Source organism: Onychomys torridus, chromosome X (genome assembly GCF_903995425.1).
Source record: "Onychomys torridus chromosome X, mOncTor1.1, whole genome shotgun sequence".
NCBI lineage: Eukaryota > Metazoa > Chordata > Mammalia > Rodentia > Cricetidae > Onychomys > Onychomys torridus.
Window position 1 is genome coordinate 81,648,917 of NC_050466.1, and position 20,505 is coordinate 81,669,421.

At 49.2% G+C, this 20,505-nt stretch overlaps 2 protein-coding genes across 2 annotated transcripts; both read right to left on the bottom strand.

Annotated features, from left to right (window-relative positions):
• Window positions 1-1,695: 1,695 nt before the first annotated feature.
• On the bottom strand, window positions 1,696-11,266 carry LOC118574701 (the record flags this gene model as incomplete). Its single annotated transcript, XM_036175620.1, is given in 7 exon segments — window positions 1,696-2,556; window positions 2,941-5,229; window positions 5,624-6,130; window positions 6,132-6,562; window positions 6,731-6,877; window positions 8,283-8,398; window positions 11,259-11,266. Coding segments are annotated over 7 exon segments (4,359 nt in total), but the record flags the coding sequence as incomplete, so codon positions are not given.
• Window positions 11,267-11,299: 33 nt separating this feature from the next.
• LOC118574702 (melanoma-associated antigen B3-like) lies at window positions 11,300-12,352 on the bottom strand. The gene has a single exon (XM_036175621.1). The coding sequence runs from the start codon at window positions 12,350-12,352 to the stop codon at window positions 11,300-11,302; it is 1,053 nt and encodes a 350-aa protein (XP_036031514.1).
• Between the last annotated feature and the right edge of the window lie 8,153 nt (window positions 12,353-20,505).

Sequence of the window (20,505 nt, forward strand, 5' to 3'; positions counted from 1 at the left end):
CTCTGCTTCAACCGCTCTCTGAGTTTCGCCATGCTATCTCTGACCAAACCTGTATGATCAGCATAGAAATAGCATTCTTCCTTTAGAGCGGCACATAGTCCCCCCTCCTGTAGAAACAGGATGTCCAGTCCCCTACGATTCTGGAGTACTACCTCAGAGAGAGGTTAGGGACTTTTCTAAGGCACTTATAGATTCCTCCAGAGCCTGTATATCCTGGTTCATGGCGGCTTGGAGCTGTTGGATGTGTTGAGTTTCAACTAGGGCAGTTGCTCCTGTTCCTATCCCAGCCGCAACTCCCCCCATAGTGAGACCTCCTAACATAAGGGCTAAGGTCAGGGACACAGGTTCCCTCTTGGTTCGGGCGGGTCCCATCTCAAATTGAGCATAAATGTCTTCAGGCTCATGATAGGTTATCCTGGGAAACAGTTCTATTAATACACAAAAGCTGGACTCATTGCCTTGTAGTAATGACCAGGATGCACAGTGGGTGAGTCCCGTGTCGCATGCCCAGTAAGTTCCATTAGGACTAATGGAATATCCGGTTCCCGAGGTCACAATAGTATTACAGAGGCCACGATGGGATGGGGGAGGATTCCCCAGGCATAATCCCTGTCCAGATACTTCTGACAGAGTCAGCTTATGTTGGGTCTCTCTCAGGCATCGAGCGGGGGGGTGGGGGGTGTCCAGCTGGGAGTGCGGGCCCTGTACTGCTACCCCTTCATAATAGGGAGGGAGGGAAAGTAAACATAGCCAACATTCCTGAGTTCGGTTAGGCTGGGTGGCATTTAGGGTGGAATAGGCTCCTTGCAGTAGACCAAGGAGTCGATCCCCTGTTCCTAGGCGGGTCCTGGCGGGGGCCGCAGTTGTTGGGGCTGCAGTTCTGTTGGGAACATTCATATTGGGTGACGTAGTGGGAGTGGGGAGTTGCTTACCCTGTCCTGTCTGGGACGGGGGTTTCTGATCTGAGAGGACCGAGTTGGGACCAACTGACAGGGGGGTGGTTTCTGCCTTGAGCTGAATTTTGAAGGTCAGGCCTTTGTTAAACCCTGTCATATAAAACCTGAGTCCCCAAGTATGCCCAGACTGCCATCCTCTGTCCTCCTTGCCCTTTTCAGTGAAAGAGATAACAATGGGTAAGGGGACAGTTCCCTCAGTGCTGACTGTACATTTGTTGGGGCTGGAATAATTTTTAGACACCGTTATCAGGTCCCAACTAGAGCTGGGCTTCCAATAGGCCCCGCCGGTGGTCTCTCATCCCCATTGTTTGCAGAAGAATTCCTCATATCCCCCACATCTACGGGCCTCATTCCGGTTGCGGCCATCACGGGGACAGACATAAAAGTCATAAGTGGACAAGGAACAACGGGTGTCTGCATTGATGCATCCAGGTCCCCTCTGTGGGAGATGGCCTCGTCCTCCCCCAGGTCTGATTGACCGGGCCGTGCGAACCGGGAAGTCAGAGTGACTCAAATGAGCAATGTCCCAAGCGTCCAGGCACGCTACCAGCTGGCTAATATCGGGAGTTAGGGGGGGGCCACCAGGTGTGGGGGGCATGGTTAGCTGTGGTTGACCATATTGTCTCCCCGGTTTGGGATATAACTTGCCAAATGAGCCTTTTAACCTGGTGAGGGGACCCTGACCCCAGGGTTGGGAGAGGGGTAAGAGTAAGGAGGAGAATCAGGCACGAGAGAGTCTTATCTTCAGTGGATTTTGAGTGCGCTGTACCTTCCATGTGGACTCCTTGGCGCTGGTCGGGTCAATCTCCTTAGCAGCCTTCACGTGGGAGGCGTGGACCCAGGCAGCAATCCCGTCGACCTTGAGAGCGGTTGGTGTGGTCAGCAGGACGGTGTATGGTCCCTTCCACCGTGGTTCCAAATTCTTGGTCTGGTGTCGCCGAACCCAGACGGAGTCCCCGATCTGGAAGGGATGAGGGACTATTGGGTGGTCCAGTTGCTCTCGGTAGGCTGCTGCCAGAGGTTTCCAAACTTCCTTCTGTACCAGCTGGAGGGCCTGGAGGTGTGCCTCTAAGGTAGGGCTGGTAGCGAAGGACGAAATGTCAGGATGAAGGAAATTCACAATAGGTGGGGGGGCCCCATATATAATTTCAAAGGGAGTCAAACCATAGGGTCCGGGGGTATTCCGGGCCCGGTAAAGGGCTAAAGGGAGTAGGAGCACCCAGTCTCTAGAGCCAGTTGCAAGCGTTAATTTGGTCAAAGTCTCCTTAATGGTTCTATTAGCTCGTTCTACCTGTCCTGAGCTCTGGGGCCGGTATGCACAATGAAGCTTCCAATCAATCCCCAGCAATCTGGCCACCCTCTGACTTACCTGGGAGACGAAGGCAGGCCCATTATCGGACCCCATTATCTGGGGCATCCCATATCTGGGAAAAATGTCCTCCAACAGCTTTTTGGCCATGACGTTGGCTGTTTCCTTCTTGGTGGGGAATGCTTCCATCCATCCAGAAAAGGTGTCCACAAAAACCAGGAGGTAACGGTAGCCATAGAGTCTGGGCTTTACCTCTGTGAAATCTATTTCCCAATGAGTCCCAGGGCGATGGCCCCTTAGGCGGGTTCCCTTGCCTAAGTGGGCCTTTCCGGGGTTCACTTGGGTGCATGCTGGACAGCTAGAGGTCACTTGCTGGAGTATTTGGTCCTGGTTCAGTAGTATAGCCCCAGAAGTCTCGTCGGCCAGTAGGGCCTTCATTTTGCCCTTGCCTAGATGGGTCAGTGCATGAAGGAACTTGAGCATGTATTGGGTATGGGAAGTAGGCATGACTAGTTTGTCTTCTTTTGTATAAGCCTGCTTCTCAGAGTCCCATTCCGCCCCCATTTTCTTTGCTAGCTCATGGTCCTCAGGGCTGTAGGGCATAGGGCCTCTGCCAGGCGGCGGGTGACCCTGCAGGAGCATCAGCTGCCCTTCCTTGGGTGGTTGGGAGGCTGCGGCTCGGGCGGTTAGGTCAGCCAGCCTGTTTCCCCGAGCCACTGCTGTGTTCCCCTTTTGATGCCCTGGACAGTGCATTATACTGAGCTGCCGTGGGAGGAATAGTGCTTGTAGGAGATCCAGAATCTCCTTTTTATTCTTGATTCCTTTACCTTCTGAAGTCAGGAGGCCCCTTCGTCTGTAGATTTCTCCATGCATATGAGCAGTGGCGAAGGCATATCTGCTGTCAGTATAGACTGTGAGTCTCTTACCTTCTGCCATCCGGAGGGCCTGGGCGAGTGCGATCAGCTCCGCTCTCTGGGCCGATGTTCCAGCCGGCAACGGCGAGGCCCAGACCACCTCTGACTCAGTGGTGACAGCTGCTCCTGCTCTTCTCGTCCCTTCCTCGAGGAAGCTGCTCCCGTCCATGAACCAGACATAGTCTGAGTCCTTTAATGGTTGATCGGTCAGGTCTGGACGGGTACCGTGCGCTTCCGCCAGGATCTGGAGGCAATCATGCTCCCCCGAGGAGGCAGGCAGGGGTAGTAGGGTGGCCGGATTGAGGGAGACTGTGGGGCCGAAAGTCACTCGGTCGGTATCTAGCAGCAAGGCCTGATAATGAGTCATTCTGGAGTTGGAGAGCCATCTGTCTGGGGGCTGCCAGACTAGGGCTTCCACCGCATGGGAGGATAGCACAGTCATTGGCTGACCCAGAGTCAGTTTACCCGCATCCTTGAGCAGGACTGCAATAGCGGCCACCATGCGTAAGCAAGGGGGCCATCCAGTGGCTACCGGGTCCAATTTCTTGGATAGATAGGCCACCGGCCTCCTCCAGGGCCCAAGTTTTTGCACTAATACCCCTTTGGCAAAACCTGAGTTCTCATCCACGAATAGTTCGAAGGGCTTAGTTAGATCTGGTAGGCCCAGGGCTGGTGACTCGAGCAATGCTCTCTTAATTTGTTGGAAGGCCTGTTGATGTTCTTCCTCCCATCGGAACATAATTCCCGGCTTAGTGAGAGGATACAGGGGGGCAGCCAGTTCAGCAAACCCAGGAATCCAGAGGCGGCAGTAGCCGGCCGTGCCCAAAAATTCTCGGACTTGCCGAGGGCCCTTGGAAGGGGGGATTGAGACAATTGCCTCTTTTCTGGCCTCAGTCAGCCATCTTCGCCCTCCCTCCAGGGTGTAGCCCAAATAGATAACTTTGTTTTGGCATATCTGGGCCTTTTTGACTGAGGCCCTGTAGCCCTTCTCCCCAAGCCTGGTCAGCAGAGCCTGAGTTCCTTCCAAGCATTCGGTCCGGCTCCTGGCGGCCAAGAGGAGGTCATCTACGTACTGGAGCAGAGTCAAGGTTGGGTGCTCTACCCGGAATCCGGCTAGATCTGCATGGAGGGCCTCATCAAAGAGTGTTGGGCTATTCTTGAACCCTTGAGGGAGCCGGGTCCAGGTCAGCTGTCCTGAAAGCCCGATTTCTGGGTCCCTCCATTCAAAAGCAAACAGTAGCTGGCTCTGAGGATGCAGTCTCAAGCAAAAGAAAGCATCTTTTAGATCCAGCACTGTATACCAAGTATGGGTCGGTGGGAGGGTGCTGAGGAGGTTGTAGGGGTTAGGTACTGTGGGGTGTATGTCTTCTACCCGCTTATTGACCTCCCTTAAGTCCTGGACCGGTCTGAATTCCCCCGTGCCTGGTTTCTTGACGGGTAAGAGGGGAGTATTCCAGGGAGATCTGCAGGGTTTGAGCACTCCCTGGTCTATTAGCCGCCGGATGTGGGGTTTAATCCCCTCCTGCGCTTCCCGAGACATGGGGTACTGTCTGATTGAGATTGGGGCTGCGGAGGCCTTCAATGAAATGACGAGGGGCGGCTGGTCGTGCGCAAGCCCCAAGCCTCCTGTTTCTGCCCATACCTGTGGAAACCTGTCTAGCCAGTCCTGCATCTCACCCGGTGGTTCTTCAGGGGGCTCAGGCTCGAAAAGGCAGTATTCTTCTTCCAGATTTAGGGCGAGGACTTGTAAAGGGGTTCCCCCAGGCCCCGTGACCGTGGGTCCTCTTTCATCAAAGTAAATCTGTGCTTTTAATTTGGTCAGTAAGTCCCGGCCCAGCAACGGGTGAGGGCAGTCGGGTATATGTAGGAAAGAATGGGTTACTTGCCCCGACGCCAACTGGACTTTTCTTTCAGTCGTCCACCGGTATCTCCTACTACCGGTGGCCCCCTGGACCAAGGCGGAACGGTCACTGAGGGGGCCCTCAGTATGGGTCAGGACCGAATGTTGGGCCCCCGTATCAACTAGGAAGGTTATGGGTTGCCCCCCGATCTTGAGGGTTATCCGAGGCTCAGGTGGGGGGCTCCTGGCCTGGACCCCCCTAGTCTTCCAGATTAAGGAGGTCCACAGCCTTGGGTCTGGGTCGTCGGGGTCCCTGTGGTCTCTGTGGGCATTCCCGAGCCCAATGTCCTTTTCCCTTGCAGTATGCACACTGGTCCTTTTCCAAGGGGGGTCGCCTTCGTTCTCCCATCCTAACTCCCTCTCTGTCCTGACCCTGCAACACTACGGCGGCCAGTGTCTTGATCTCCTTGTGTCGTCTCTTGTCCCTCTCATCCTGCTTCTGCCACATCCTCTCCTCCCTTTCCTCCGGGGTTTCCCTCTTGTTAAATACTTTCTCTGCCTCCTTCAGCAGATCCGAAAGATTCAGTGTCGACAGTCCTTCTAACCTCTGTAACTTAGTCCTGATATCTGGGCTCGACTGGTAGATAAATGACAGGATAACTCCTGGCACCTGCCCTGGGTCCTCTGGATCATAGGGGGTGTACATTCTATAAGCCTCTTTTAGCCTTTCTAAGAGTGCGGCAGGCGTCTCCTCCCTTCCCTGGATAGTGCTTCTTACCTGGGCCAAATTAGTGGGCCGCCTAGCAGCGGCATGGAGACCCGCTAAAAGCAACTGGCGATAGAGACGTAGGTGTCCCCTACCTTCATCGGTGGTATAATCCCAATTCGGGCGCGTGAGGGGAAAGGCTATGTCAATGAGATTGGGGAGCTGGGTAGGTCTCCCATCTTCGCCGGGGACCAGCTTCCGTGCTTCCAGGAACACCCGCTGCTTCTCCTCCACAGTCAGGAGGGTCTGCAAAAGCTGTTGGCAGTCATCCCAGGTTGGCCGATGGGTCACTAGGATAGACTCAATCAAGTTGGTTAATGCCACGGGATCTTTGGAAAACGGGGGGGTTAAATTGTTTCCAGTTATAGAGAACAGAGGCCGAGAATGGCCAGTACTGGAGATGGCGGCCGGGCCCTTCTCTGAGGGGAAAGGCCTTGGATTCCAGGGGGATGTCATCCCGGCGGGCCCGAAGGCGACCGGCGATGGGTGAGGGAGCCGGGGTCCCCCCTGTGTCCCCGCCAGTTGCCATCTTCTCAGGGGCTGCTGCCCCTCCGATGGCCGTCATCCCTGTTTCCGGTCCCGCGGCTGGCGCGGCCGGTGCCGCGCGATAAGGCGGCGGCTCAGCTGTTAGGAGGTCAATGAGGGGAGAGTCTAGGTCGGAGGGGAGGACAGAAGGCTTGAGAGCCTCTTTGCGGGGAAGTATAGGGTATAAAGAGGAGGAAGAAATCGCAAGAGGTGCGGAGGGCGGGGGAGAATCCAAAGGGGTTGTGGAGGGACCTAGGAGGAAGGGCTTGACCCATGGAAATGGGTTTTCTACCAGGGATCTCCAGATGGCTATGTAGGGGACCTGGTCCGGGTGCCCGTGGGGTTTGGGGGCAAAAATCTTCCCTTCAACCTGTGAAATCAAAGAGAGGTTAAAGGAGCCCTCTCGGGGCCAGCCGACACCCATCATAACCCATTCGGCCTCGCAGAGAGTAGTCCATTTATTCTTTTTGATGATGACTCCTTCATTGTTGCCACGGCCTTTTACGTCCGACCAGCGGTCGAGAGTGAGGCTCAGGGGCGTAGCGACGGTTTGTCCCATTCTGGTGTCTAGATAAAGAAGAATTAGGCAGCAAACAAGAAACAGACAAAAAACAGACAGACGTTACAACAAATCGCGCTGCGCGGCTTCGGCGCAAAACCGAAAGCAAGAACTCAGTCGGGGATTGGGAGGGTTTGCGCCCCCCGTCCCCTGCCAACACCACGTATCCCTCGGATACCTGGGAGGCCCCGAAAAACCGTGCCCCAAAGGGGACTTCAGACTCCCATGGAACATCTTACAGGGTTGGTGAGCGAAGTCCGGGCTCGTCAGCCCCTTCAGCCTCACCCCGATACAGAACACTAGGGGAGATACCCTAGTGCGGGACTCAGGCGGCCCGGCCTCACGGCAAGTCTGCCTGCCTCCTCTCCCGGCACTACAATCAGGCGGCCCAGCCTCACGGCAGACCTTGCCCACCCTTTCCTGGTCCCTCCGGACGCTGCGCAGGAACAGAGCTCAAACATAGAAACAGACAGCACAGCGACAAAACGGACACAGGACGGCTCGAGCTTAAACATAAATACCGAGGCCGGCCGGCTTACCTCCTGATGGTGGGTTGGTGGTCCGTGAGTAGAGGGTCTCTGCCTCCTGGCTGGCTCGCCAAATGAAAGACCCCCGGAGAGGTCTCCCCTCAGGAGAGACCCCCGGCTCAAGGAGCATGCAGCGACCACGGATCAGATGCAACAGCACGAGGTTTATTTAAACACAGGTACCTGGGGCAACCAAGTCTCTCAGAAAACTTGCGCGCCTCTGGGTTGGTAAGATGGGTTTTTATAGCAAGAAGCGCGGGAAAGCATTAGTCAAAGGGTTCTGATTGGATAATTTAAACAAGGCGCGAATGGTTACAAAGCTCTGATTGGACAATTCAAGTGAGGCGCGAATAGTCAAAGGGTTCTAATTGGACAAAGCTCTGTCAAAGTGAGGCGCGAATAGTCAAAGGGTTCTAATTGGACAAAGCTCTGATTGGACAATTCAAAGTGAGGCGCGAATAGTCAAAGGGTTCTAATTGGACAAAGCTCTGTCAAAGTGAGGCACGAATATATGAGCATAAATCAAATGGGGCATGAACTCAGGCTCAGGGCGGTTTGTGGGTTTTTCCCTTGGTAACCAGATATGTGTGTTGGCTCAACCCCTATCTAGAATTCCAGCTGCTCTGGCCCTCCCGCACTGACGCCAGGCAGTCTGCCCCTGACATCCTGCTTATCTATCGGCTATCTGGGCTGCGGTGGGGCCATTCTATTTCCTGGAACTGTCTTTTGTTCCCTTATAAGCCTTGCAAACATAGCATTACTATAGGGGTGCCGGGGGGTCTTTCAGTGGGAATGGAAGTCTGAAGGACAGAACCCGAGACCAAAGGGCGTGGGTTCAAGAGCAGGGTCACTGGACTCTGAGATGGCTGCTTCTCGCCCTCCTCACCTTGAACCAGCACACTGGGGCTTGAGTTTCCAGGTCCTGCTGAGTGGGCGGCCTGGAATGGCACACCTCGCACCTCCTCCCGCTCTCGAACTCTGGAGAAGGAAATCACTCCCTGGCTGAGGGGAGAACCCGGGAGAGACGCTGCTGGAAGCCTCCCCTCTCTGGCGCCCCCTCTGGCGTGGGGGTGCACTTTCTCAGTCTCCTAGAAGAGTGTCCCTGGACTACTTGCAGCGCTGATGGCTTCTGCAACTCCACCTGCCTGGGCGTCGTGCCTTCTGAAAGCCTCCTTCCAAAAGTCACCCTCTCCGAGCTAACTCTCTTCAAACTACAGGTTTCAGCATGGAGAAAGGAAGTCTCTGCACAATTGGTTTTCCCTGTCTCCAATTATCCCGACCTATGCCATGGCTCTCCACTCTTTTACATTTCACGGTACATGTCATATCTCTAAATATTCCTGACTTGTACCCCCTTCAATCACAGGGGAAAGCAGAGGTGTGTCTTCGGAGTGTTGGAAGAAGGTAAAGATCAAGATCAGGAAGAGGACTTAGGATAGGAAGTCACTTGAAGAGAACATTCATATTCCTTCTCTTTATGATGCAGACTCAAGATTTCAAGGTATTGCATGAGTACAGGAAAGAGACTAAGCTGGGTGTGTTGCAGATCTGGATCTGTTTAAGTTAAACCTTACAAAAGGATGTTTATATTCTTACCAGTTTCCCCCTTTATTAGACAAAACCTTCATTTATGTTCATATAATTTTCACTCAGGCATTGGATCCAATCCACTATTTTGAGCATAAAATCTGTTTTTTAATCATCTGGGATACAATTTTGTGTTATTGAAGGTGGAGTGTATTTCTTGTGTTTTTTTTTTACTTCAATTTTTGTGTTGTTGGTTTATTTTTTTCTAAAGAAAGTGAAAGACACAGAGAGAGAGAGAGAGAGAGAGAGAGAGAGAGAGAGAGAGAGAGAGGGGGGGGGTGGAGATGGGTAGGTGAGTAGATGAGGAAGATTTGGGAATAATTGAAGGAAGGAAAACCATGATCAGAATTTATTGTATGAAAAAGGCCAATGGAATGTATATTGTACTCTTTGGGCTTACAAAAACATCTCCATTTTAAGGATACTGGGATGGGGAAATATTTATACTTCACATTTTATTTATTTTTGTACTTACAAAACTTCCAATTATCAGATCTATCCCACCACCTTCAGATTATCTACATGAACTTCTACAATTAATGGAATGATATAAAAATGCATGAATGTCCTCTTGTGGCTGTGGCGCATGCCTTTAATTCCAGCACTCAGAATGCAGAGCATGGCAGATCTCATTGAGTTCTAGGCCAGCCTGGTCTACAGAGTGAGATCCAGGACAGGCACCAAAACCACACAGAGAAACCTTGTCTCCAAAAACAAATGTAAATAGAGGGATGTCAATAATAAGGTATCAAAATTTTAAAAAAAGTTAGTGAAGAAAAATTAATGCATAAAACACCAATAGGTAAGCTTTAATTTGGGTAGAGTGGAATGCCACATGCTAGATGTATCAACAGTACATATGTATATATGTATGTATGTATATGTATATGTATGTATGTATATATATACATTGTGTATGTGTGTGGTTTTGTGTGTTTGTATGTGTATGTGTGTGTGCATGCTTGTATATATGTATGTTCACCACCTTTCTGTGTGTGGTGCTACTAGAGGCCTCAGATCTCCTGGAACTGGAGTTACAGAAGGTTGTGAACTACCTTGTGGGTGTTACACATTGAATCCAGGGCTTCTGAAGAAAAACAGTCAGTGCTCTTAACCGCCAACCCATCTCTCAAGCTCTGAAACTTGAGAATTGTGTTGGTTATTTATCATAAAATTGAGACATTTAAACTTTGTTATGGACCCAGTGTTCATGGTTCTTTTCCAAAATTCATATTTGGTACTTCATTTTTTCTTTGGTGTGTTTGTGTGTTTGAGAGAGATACAGGGGTATAATACACAGGAATATGTAAAAAACAGGAAAACACAGTACATCAGTGAGTATAAAAAAAGCTACTGTAATCAGGAAGGAATACCTCAGCACAAGTACCTGCTGTGTAAGAACAAAGGAAGCTTGAGACCTGCCATGACAAAGCATACCTGAACTCTTCTCTCCTTGCTGCCATTGGACTGTTTGTAGTGGTCCTACCTTGCCTGTGGTCATGTGGCATAGTTGTCTCCTAGAAATGGCTAACAGAAAGCAGGGACAACACTTGAAGCTTTTAGTTTACAGATTTCGCCTTTATTTATCTGGGTTTCCATCACTAAGAGGGTACTTGTCACCATCAACTTAGACCTCATTCCCCCTTCCTCTTCCAGTGCAAGTTGTCTGTTTATTCTTGCTTTGTCCAGAACCCCCTGTGTCCTGCCTTCTGCCTTCAAGGGGTATTGTCCCCCATTCCCAGTAGGGGAATGTGATGAAGAAGAGTTCTACTTCACCACAAAAACAGACTGTATGTATTTTAAGAAAAGAGCAAGCAGTAATTAAATAGGACAATCATCTGCTTACTCACAAAAAAAAGAAGAAACACCATTGTCCTTATTCCTTTTCTACTTTACCTTAAGTCAAAGACAGTAAACCCAATTTTTTTCTGGAAAAAGTGCAGATATTGGCTAAAAATTTCTAAAATTGGAGGCTGGAATATTATATTACCATTCTAATACTTTCACTTGGACTACTAAAGATAATATATTTGATGTGGATATGTTCAATATCAGTAAAGAAACACAAAGTCTAATTCATAAACATTTGACTTTTATTGACTTTTTTTACAAGCCAGGGGGAATATTTAATTCCATTTATTGCATTTAATTTTACCAAACCACAAAATGAATGCAATTAAAGGAGACTAGATTTAACTATGTTCTAATCCCCTGCTCTTCCCAGTGTACTGACCTACTAACTCTAAGATTATTTCATATTTTCAAGCAAACCTACTTTGTCATGCTTTATGTCCTTATCTCAATGACAGGAAAACTTTAAGGGTCAACAGGGACAGTGGAATTTGCTGGTAATTTTACTGAGGAATCTTCACTCGTTTGGTCAGTGGCATCAGAGTCATCTTCATCTCTGGCTTCTGTTTGTCCTTGGTAATCTTTCAAAGCCTCCTCATGAATGGCAGAGATGGCACTAGGTGTTGTTTGGTTTATCTTGGCCAAATATTCCAGGACTTTGATCTTGCTTGTTTCAGCATAGGCTTGGGGACCCCACAGGAACTCATAGCGTGGGGGATCACTGCCTGCCACCTGCCTGTACTCCAGGTACTTCAGCTTCACTAAATAATGGGTCATGAGCTTCTGGGGCTCACCAAAGATGCAGTGCTTCTTCCCTGGATAGATTCGCTGCTTCTTCAGGGTTTTCCAGACATCTTCTTCACTGGCACAATTGCCCCTAATGAGGATGATACCTAGGACACACATCACGAAAGCAGTCTTGGGAAAGCCTCTGCCAGCACGAATCCTCCCATTGTTGGGGAGCTTCAGCTTGCTGATGAGGTTGTATGAGGGCTCACTGTAGTTGACTTCCCTCACTTCCACCTCAAAGGCATCTTCCAGCTTCAGAGAGGCTTTCCTGAAGATCTCAGGGAAGTCGTATTCATACTTCTTGGTGATAAGCTTCAGCATGTCTTCCTTAGTAGTAAGCTTCTTCAGATTGAAGTTGTGGAGCAAGTGCTGTAAGAGCACCATTACCTTTCTTGCTACCATTTCTTGGTGAGGAAGGATGGTGCAGGGCTTGTCCTCAACAGGGCATTCCTTTTCCTTGAATTCTTCACTTCCCTCACAGGAACTCTCATGTGATTCCAAGGAAGAAATACTCAGAGTGCTTGAGGCAGATGGTGTTGCATTCTGAGGAGCCTCGGGAGTGCTGGAAGACTCAGCCCCAGGCTGGGCCTGGGAGGCTGCAGACGACTTTTCTGCTGCCCCTCCTGATTCCTCTGCTATTTCCTGAACACCTCCACTAGCCTGAGCGTCACCTCGGGCCTTGTGGCTTTTCTTCCTGGCATGGCGCTTACTCTTCTGACCACGAGGCATGATGACCTGGCTAGGGACGACAACAAGATGTGTGGGCAGGATGCTGGAGACACAGACACCTGCCAAGAGGAGAATGAAATTAAGAGCACTTTCATCCAGGAGAATCCACCCTTTGTTTATTTATCTAAGTTAGCCTCTGCATGTTTCCAGGAGAGCACCGATGTTAGGAACCTACTGGCCTTCTGTTCTCAACTACCTGTTCCCTAAGGAAGAAGCAGATTAAGTCTAGGGATACAGCCTATCATTACTGCCTCTGGTCGGCTTGGGTGAATGCAGCAGGCTGGCACTCATGCCTTCTAGCTCCTGAGACTTGTGGGGGCCCTCTCAATTTCCAGTGAGAATCTTCAAGCAAGTTCTTGGAAATCATGAACCTCTCTCCACTTCCCCTTGACAGTTGTCTTGCTGTGATATGCTCTGTTGTATGTGTTTTCCTCAGACATGACTTTACCTTCCTTGTAGAAATATGTAAGCCATGTCCTGTAACAAACATCCTTTAATACTATTTCAGCTACAGCCTCATAGCATGGGAGTACATGGGGGCATGAACCATTACTACCACACAGAATATGGAGGTTCCTAGCAGGGGAGAAGTACTCTAATTCCTCCCATGAATTCCTTATCTGATTCCTGACCATACTCAGAGGACTTATCTGACTAAAGGACCCTCCATTCACCCTAAGAACTCATTAATCTTAGGACTCTTGTGATAGTAATTAACACAATAGCCCTGCATATACCTCCATGGATGGATGGAAGGGGCAGGCTGTGAACCTCCTGGATATTTGGGGATGGGTACCTCCCTCAGAACACACACTATTCATTACAAACCATGGTGGTGCTTCTTTGGCCTACCTGAGGATCTGTTCCCCTCATGTCAAGAGCCTCAGGTCTCTAATTCTGTAGGAAGAGAGGGCATATGTCTGTGAGATACACATGCTTGGCCTTTGTGAGTTTCTCCACCTATGTTTTTCTGCATTTTATAGTATCAGCATTTGACTTTGAATGCTGGGATTAAATACCACCGCCAATGCTTCCCATACCTATGATTAAATCACACCAACTCTGAAGCCCAGTGCTGGGATTAAGTTCCTCTGCATCAGCCTGCCAACTGCTGGAATTGTAACCCCCTGCCTCTGCACCCTGAGTGGTGGAATTAAATCCCACTACCTCAGTATCACATTTTGGGATTAAATCTCTCTGCCTCTGCTTCTCCAGTGCTGGAATTTAAAGCCTCTGAGTGTCCCTCCCAGTGAAGGTGTTAAATCCCCCTGCATTAACCGCCCAAGTGGTAGAATTAAATCCCCCAGTTTCTGCCTTTGAGTGCCAGAATTAAATCATCCAGGTTCCCCCTCTGAATGCTGGAATTAAATCCACCTCATTATGCCTCCGACTGCTGGGACTAAATCCTCCAGCCTTTGCCTCTCAGTGTTGGGTTTAAATTCCCCTACATCTGCCTCCTGGGTGCTGGAATTAAATACACATGCCTCAGGCTCCCTGTACTTGGATTAAACCGTCTAGCCTCTGCCTCCAAGTGATGGTATTATATCCCCCTGCATCTGATTCCTTGTGCTGGGATTAAATTCGCCTTCCTCTGCCTCCAAATGACGGGAATAAATCCCTTTGCCTCTGCCTCTGAGTGCAGGGATTAAATCCCCATTACTCTGTCTCTTGAGTGCTCGAATTAAATACCCCTGCTTCTCCCTCCCAGTCAAGGGATTAAATACCCCTACATCTGCCTCCCGTGTGCTGGATTTCAATCCCAGTTCATCTGCCTTCCAGTGCTGGGATTAAATCCCACCAATCAGGTTCCCCAGTGCTGCATTTAATCCCAACACCTCTGATGCCCATTGCTGGGATGAAATTTCTCTGCTTCAGTCTCCCGAATGCTGGAATTATACCACCCTGCCTCTGGTTACCTGTGCTGGGATTAAATCCTCCTTCCTCTCCCTTCTATTGAACAGATTAAATCCTGCTGCCTCTGTATCCCAGTGTTGGGATTATATCCCCCTACCTCTGATTCCCCAGGCTATAATTAAGTGACTCAGACTCCAAAATGCTGGGATTAATTAATCCTGCCTCTGCTTCCCAGTGTTGGTGTTAAATTCCCTTACATGTGCCTCCTGAGTGCAGGAATAAATACCCCTGATTTTCGCTCCCTGTGCTGGGACTAAATGGGCCTGCCTCTGTCTCCCAGTGCTTATATTAAATCCCCCTGTCTCTACCTCGAGTGCTGGTATGAAATTCCCTGCATCAGGTTCCTGGCGCTGGGCTTAAATCCTCCTTCCTCTGTCCACAAATGATGGAAAAAATCCCCCTGTACCTCTGCCTCTGAGTGCTGGGATTAAATCACCTTGCATTTGCCTCCCAGAGCTGATATTAAATCCGCTTTGCTCTCCCAGTCGTCTCCCCAAAGGTGGGAATGAATATCCTTGATTCTTCCTCTATTGCTAGGATTAAATCCCCCTGTTTCATTTTCTCATTGCTGAGATTAAATACCCTGTGTCTGACTTCCAGTGCTGTAATTAAATCGCACTGTTTCTGAATCCTAAATGCTGGGATTATATCCCCCTTCCTCTCCCTCCTAATATTGGGATTAAATGCCCCTGCATCAGCTTCCCCAGTGCTGGCATTAATTGCCTTTGCCACTGGAACCCTGTACCAGGATTAAACCCCCTGTCTCTGACCCGAGTAATGGTATTAAATCCCCCTGCCTCTGGTTCCCAGTGCTAGGTTTAAATACTCCTTCCTCTGTCTCCAATTTATGGCATTAAATCCCCCTGCCTCTTGTTCCCTGTGTTGGGTTTAAATTCTCCTGCCTCTGCCGCCCCCCAGTGATGGGATTAAATCCTACTGCCTCTGCCTCCCAGGGCACAGATTAAAACCCCCTACCTCTGCCTCTCCATTGATAGACTTAAACACACTTGCCTATCCTACCAGTCAAGGGATTAAATCTCCTGCTTCAACATGCCAAGTGGTGGAATTAAAAACCCCAGCTTCTGCCTCCATGGTCTGAAAATCAGTCCTCTAAAATTTGCCTCCAACTGCTGGGATTAAATCACCCTGCCTTTGCCTCCCAGAGCTGATATTAAATCCCCTTTGCTCTCCCAGTTGCTCCCCCCCCAGATGGGAATAAATATCCTTGATACTGCCTCTATTGCTCGGATTAAATGCCCCTGTCTCTGCTACTCATTGCTGAGATTAAATACCCCTGTGTCTGACTTCCAGTGCTTTAATTAAATATCCCTGCCTTTGACTACTATGTGCTGGGATTATATCCCCCTTCCTCTCCCTGCCAGTGCTGGGATTAAATCCCCCTGCATCAGCTACCCGAGTGTTGGAATTAAATCCCCCAAATCTACCTCATACTTCTGGGGATAAACTCCACTGCATCAACCTCTTGAGTGCTAGAATGAAATCCCCCTGCCTCTTCCTCCTTAGCAGGGATTAAATCTCCCTGCCTCTGCTTCCCAATACTGGATTAAATCCACCTGCTTTTTCTTCCCAGTGCTGAGATTAAATCCTGATGCAACAGCCTCCCGTGTGGTGGAATTAAATCCTCTAGTTTCTGTCTCCAAAACTGAAATGTATTCCTCTGATTGCTTCCTGTGACTCTTGGGATTAAATCCCTCTGGCTCTGCCACCCAGTGCTGATGTTAAATCACCCTACTTCTGCCTAGTATGTTTTGGGATTATAATACCACCTCTAACTTCCATTGCTGGGAAATATCCCACTGCATCACCTTCCAAGAGTTCTGCCTCCCAGTGCTAACATTAAAACTCCATGAATCTCCTTCCCAGTTCTGGGATTAAATTCCCCTTCTTTAGCTTCCCATGTGCTGGAATTGAATCACTCTGCCTCCCAGTGTTGGTGTTAAATCCCCATGCATCAGCCTTGCAAGTTGTGAAATTAAATCCTCCCGGTTCTGCCTCTGAGTGCAGAAATTAATTCCTCCGGCTGCTGCCTCCAACAGCTGGGATAAAATCCCCTTGCCTCTGCCTCCCAGTGCTGATATTAATCCCTTTGATTCTGCTCCTGAGTGATGGAATTAAATCACACAGTCTTGGCCTCCCAAGTGCTTGGATTATATCCCTGTGACTCTCACTCCCAGTGCCAAAATTAAATCCCCCTGACTGCTGCCTCACAGTACTGGGGATAAATTCCCTTGTACCAACCTCCCAAGTATCAGGATTAAATCCCCCTACTTCTCAATCCCAGTGCTGGGCTTAAATCCCCTGTAATCAGCCTCCTGGTTGAAATAAAATCCTACAGTTTTTGCTTCTGATATCTGGAACTAAATCCTCTGGCTTCTACCTCTGAACGCTGGGATTAAATTCCGCAGGATTTGCCATACAGTGCTGGAATTAAATTTCCCCTGAGTCTGCCTCCTGAGCTGGGATAAAATTCCACTGCCTCTGCCTTACAGTGATGGGATTAATACCCCTGGCTATGCCTCCCATTGCTAGGATTAAATCCCCATGTCTCTGCCTCCCAAAGATGGGATTAAATGGCTCTAGCTCTGCCCTGAGTTATGGGATTAAATCCCCCTGGCTCTGCAACCTAGTGCTGGAATTAAATCCCCCAGCTTTTTCCTCCTAGGTTGGGATAAAATCCCCCTGCCTTGGCCTCCCTGTGCTGGAATTAAATACCCCTGCCACTGCCTCCAAGTGATGGGGTAAATCCCCCTGCATGATCTTTCCAGGTGGGGAAAGTAAATGCACCATCTTCTGCCTCTGAGTGTTGGAATTAAATCCTCCAGCTACTGCCTGACTGCTGGGATTAAACCTCCCTGCCTCTTCCTCCCAGTGCTGGGATTAAATACCACTTCACCAGCCCCCCAAGTGCGGGAATTAAATGCCCTGCCTCTGCCTTTAATTCCAGCACTTGGGAGACAGGTGATGCGATTAAACCAACCTGCCTCTGCCTCCCATTGCTACAATTAAATCCCCCTGCCTCTGGTACAATTAAATACTTCTTCCTCCACCTAACAGTGGTGGGATTAAATCCTCCTGCCTCTGCCTCCCAGTACTCAGAATAAAACCCCCTACCTCTGCCTCTCCAGTGATGGACATAAATACCCTTGCCTCTCCCTCCAGTCAAGGGATTAAATTGTCTGCTTCTTCATGCCAATAGGTGGAATTAAGTACTCCAGCTTCTACTTCCAAGTTCTGAAAATAAATCCTCTAGAATCTGCTTCCAACTGTTGGGATTAAATCCCCCTCCCTTTGCAATCCAAAGCAGTTATTAAATCCCCTTGGCTCTCCCCTGAAGCCCCCACAAAGATGGGAATAAATATCCTTGACTCTGCCTCCCATTGCTAAGATAAATGCCCCTGAATCTGCTACCAAGTGCTGAGATTAAATCCCCCTGCCTCTGCCTCCTATGTGATGGGATTATATTCACCTTCCTCTCCCTCCCAATGTTAGGATTAAATATCCCTGCATCAGCTTTCCAAGTGCTGGAATTAAATCCTCCTAGATTTGCCTCATAATCCTGTGGATAAATTCCCTTGCATCAACCTCCTGAGTGCTGGAATTAAATCACCCGACTCAGCCTCCTGAGCAGGGATTAAATCTCCCTGCCTCTGCCTCCCAGCACTAGAAAAAATCCTGCTGCTTTTCCCTCCCAGTGCTGGGATTAAATCCTGAAGCAACAGCCTCCTGAGTGGTGTAATTACATCCTCCAGTTTCTGACTACAGGACATGATTTCATCATCCAGCTTCTGCTTCTGACCCTTGGGATTAAAACAGTCTGTCTCTGCCTCCCAGTGCTGGTGTTCAATCACCCTGTATCTTCCTATTATGTGATGGGATTATATCCCCTGCCTCTCCCTCCCAGTGCTGGTAAATATCCCACTGCATGAGCCTTCCAAGTGCTGTAATTAAATCCAAGTGCTCTGCCTCCCAGTGCTAAGGTTAAATCCCCATGCCACCACATTCCAGTGCTGGGATTAAATACTCCTGCATTAGCCTCTCAAGTGCAGCAATTAAATACCACTGACTCTCATTCCATGTCTTGGGATTCAATCCACCTGCATCAGCTTCCCAAGTGCTGGAATTAAATCTCCCTGCATCTGACTCCCAGTGTTTGCATTGAATCCCCCTGTAGCAACCTTCCATGTGGTCAATTAAATCCTTCAGGTTCTGCCTCAGAGTTCTGAAATTAAATCCTCCAGCTTTAGCCTTTGAATGCTGATATTAAGTCCCCCCACCACTGCCTCCCTTTGCTACGATTATATCCCATCACTTCTGATGCCCAGTGCTGGGATTAAATTCAACTGCATCAGCGTCCCGAGCACTGGAAATATATCCCCATACCTAGTACGACAAATGATATTAATTCTCCTTGGATCTCTATCCCAGTATTGGGATTAAATCCTGTTGCCTCTGCCTCTCCAGTGCTGCAATTTAACACCCCTGACTGTCACTCCCAATTAAGGGATTAAATCCCCCAGCATTAGATTCCCAAGCGGTAGAAATAAATCCTCCATGTTCTGCCTTTGAGTGCTAGAATTAAATCATCCAGTTTCTGCCTCTGAGTGCTTAATTAAATCCTCCAGGTTATGCTTTTGACCGCTAGGATTAAATCCACTGGCCTGTGTCTCTGACTCCAATATGCTGGGATTAATTCCTCCTGACTCTGCCTACCAGTGTTGGGGTTAAATTACCCTATATCTGCCTCCGGAGTGCTATAATTGTATACCTCTGATTCTCCCTCCCTGTCCTGGGATTAAATCCTCTTGCTTCTGCCTTCAAATGATGGGAATAAATCCCTGTGCATCTGCCTCCCAGTGCTGGGGTTTAATCCCCTTAACCCTGCCTCTTGAGTGCTGGAATTAAATACCCTTGCCTCTGCCTCCCAGACAAGGGATTACATACCCTTGCTTCTGCCTCCCATGTGCTGGAATTATAACCGCCTGACACTGCATCCCAGTGTAGGTATTAAAACCTCCTACTACTGCCTCTCCAGTGCTGCAATTTAAAGCCCCTGACTGTCCCTCCCAGTCAGGGAATTAAATCCCCCTGCATTAGCCTCCTAAGTGGTGGAATTAAATCCTCCAGTTTCTGCCTCTGAGTGCTGGAATTAAATACCTGTGCTTCTCCCTCCCTGTCCTTGGATTAAATCCCCCACGCATCAGCTTCCCCAGTGCTGGCATTAATTGCCCCTGCCTCTGGAACCCTGTACCAGGATTAAACCACCCTGTCTCTGACTCCAAGTGATGGTATTAAATCCCCCTGCCTCTGTCCTCTAGTGATGGTATTAAATCCCCCTGCCTCTTGTTCCCCGTGTTGGGTTTAAATTCTCCTGCCTTTGCTCCCCACACAGTGATGTGATTAAAGCCTCCTGCCTCTGCCTCCCAGTGCACAGATTAAAACCCCTACCTCTGCCTCTCCATTGATAGACTTAAACACACTTAATTATCTTTCCAATCAAGGGATTAAATCTCATGCTTCAACATGCCAAGTGGTGGAATTAAATACCCCAGCTTCTGCCTCCATGTTCTGAAAATCAAACCTCTAAAATTTGCCTCCAACTGCTGGGGTTAAATCGCCCCCCCTTTGCCTCCCAGAGCTGATATTAAATCCCCTATGCTCTCCCAGTTGCCCCCCTCAAAGATGGGAATAAATATCCTTGATTCTGCCTATATTGCTAGGATTAAATGCCCCTGTCTCTGCTACTCATTGCTGAGATTAAATACCCCTGACTTCCAGTGCTGTAATTAAATATCCCTGCCTCTGACTCCTATGTGCTGGGATTATATTCCCCTTCCTCTGTCTCCCAGTGCTGGGATTAAATACCCCTGCATCAGATTACCGAGTGGTGGAATTAAATCCCCCTGCCTCTGCCTCATTGTCCTGGGGGTAAACTCTACTGCATCAACCTCCTGAGTGCTGGAATTAAGTTCTCCTGCCTCTGCCTCATGCACAGGGATTAAATCTCCCTGCCTTTGCTTCCCAGTACTGAAATAAATTCCCCTGTTGGTCCCTCCCAGTACTGGGATTAAATCCTGATGAAACAGACTCCCAAGTGGTGTTGAATCACCATGCATTGGCCTATTGTGCCCTGGGATTATATCCCCTACCTGTCACCCCCAGTGCTGGGAAATATCACACAGCATCAGCCTTCCAAGTGCTGGAATTAAATCAAGTGCTCT

What these genes read in the sequence shown, in the direction of transcription:
- LOC118574702 (XM_036175621.1), bottom strand. Translation starts at nt 12,352, where the DNA reads ATGCCTCGTGGTCAGAAGAGTAAGCGCCATGCCAGGAAGAAAAGCCAC.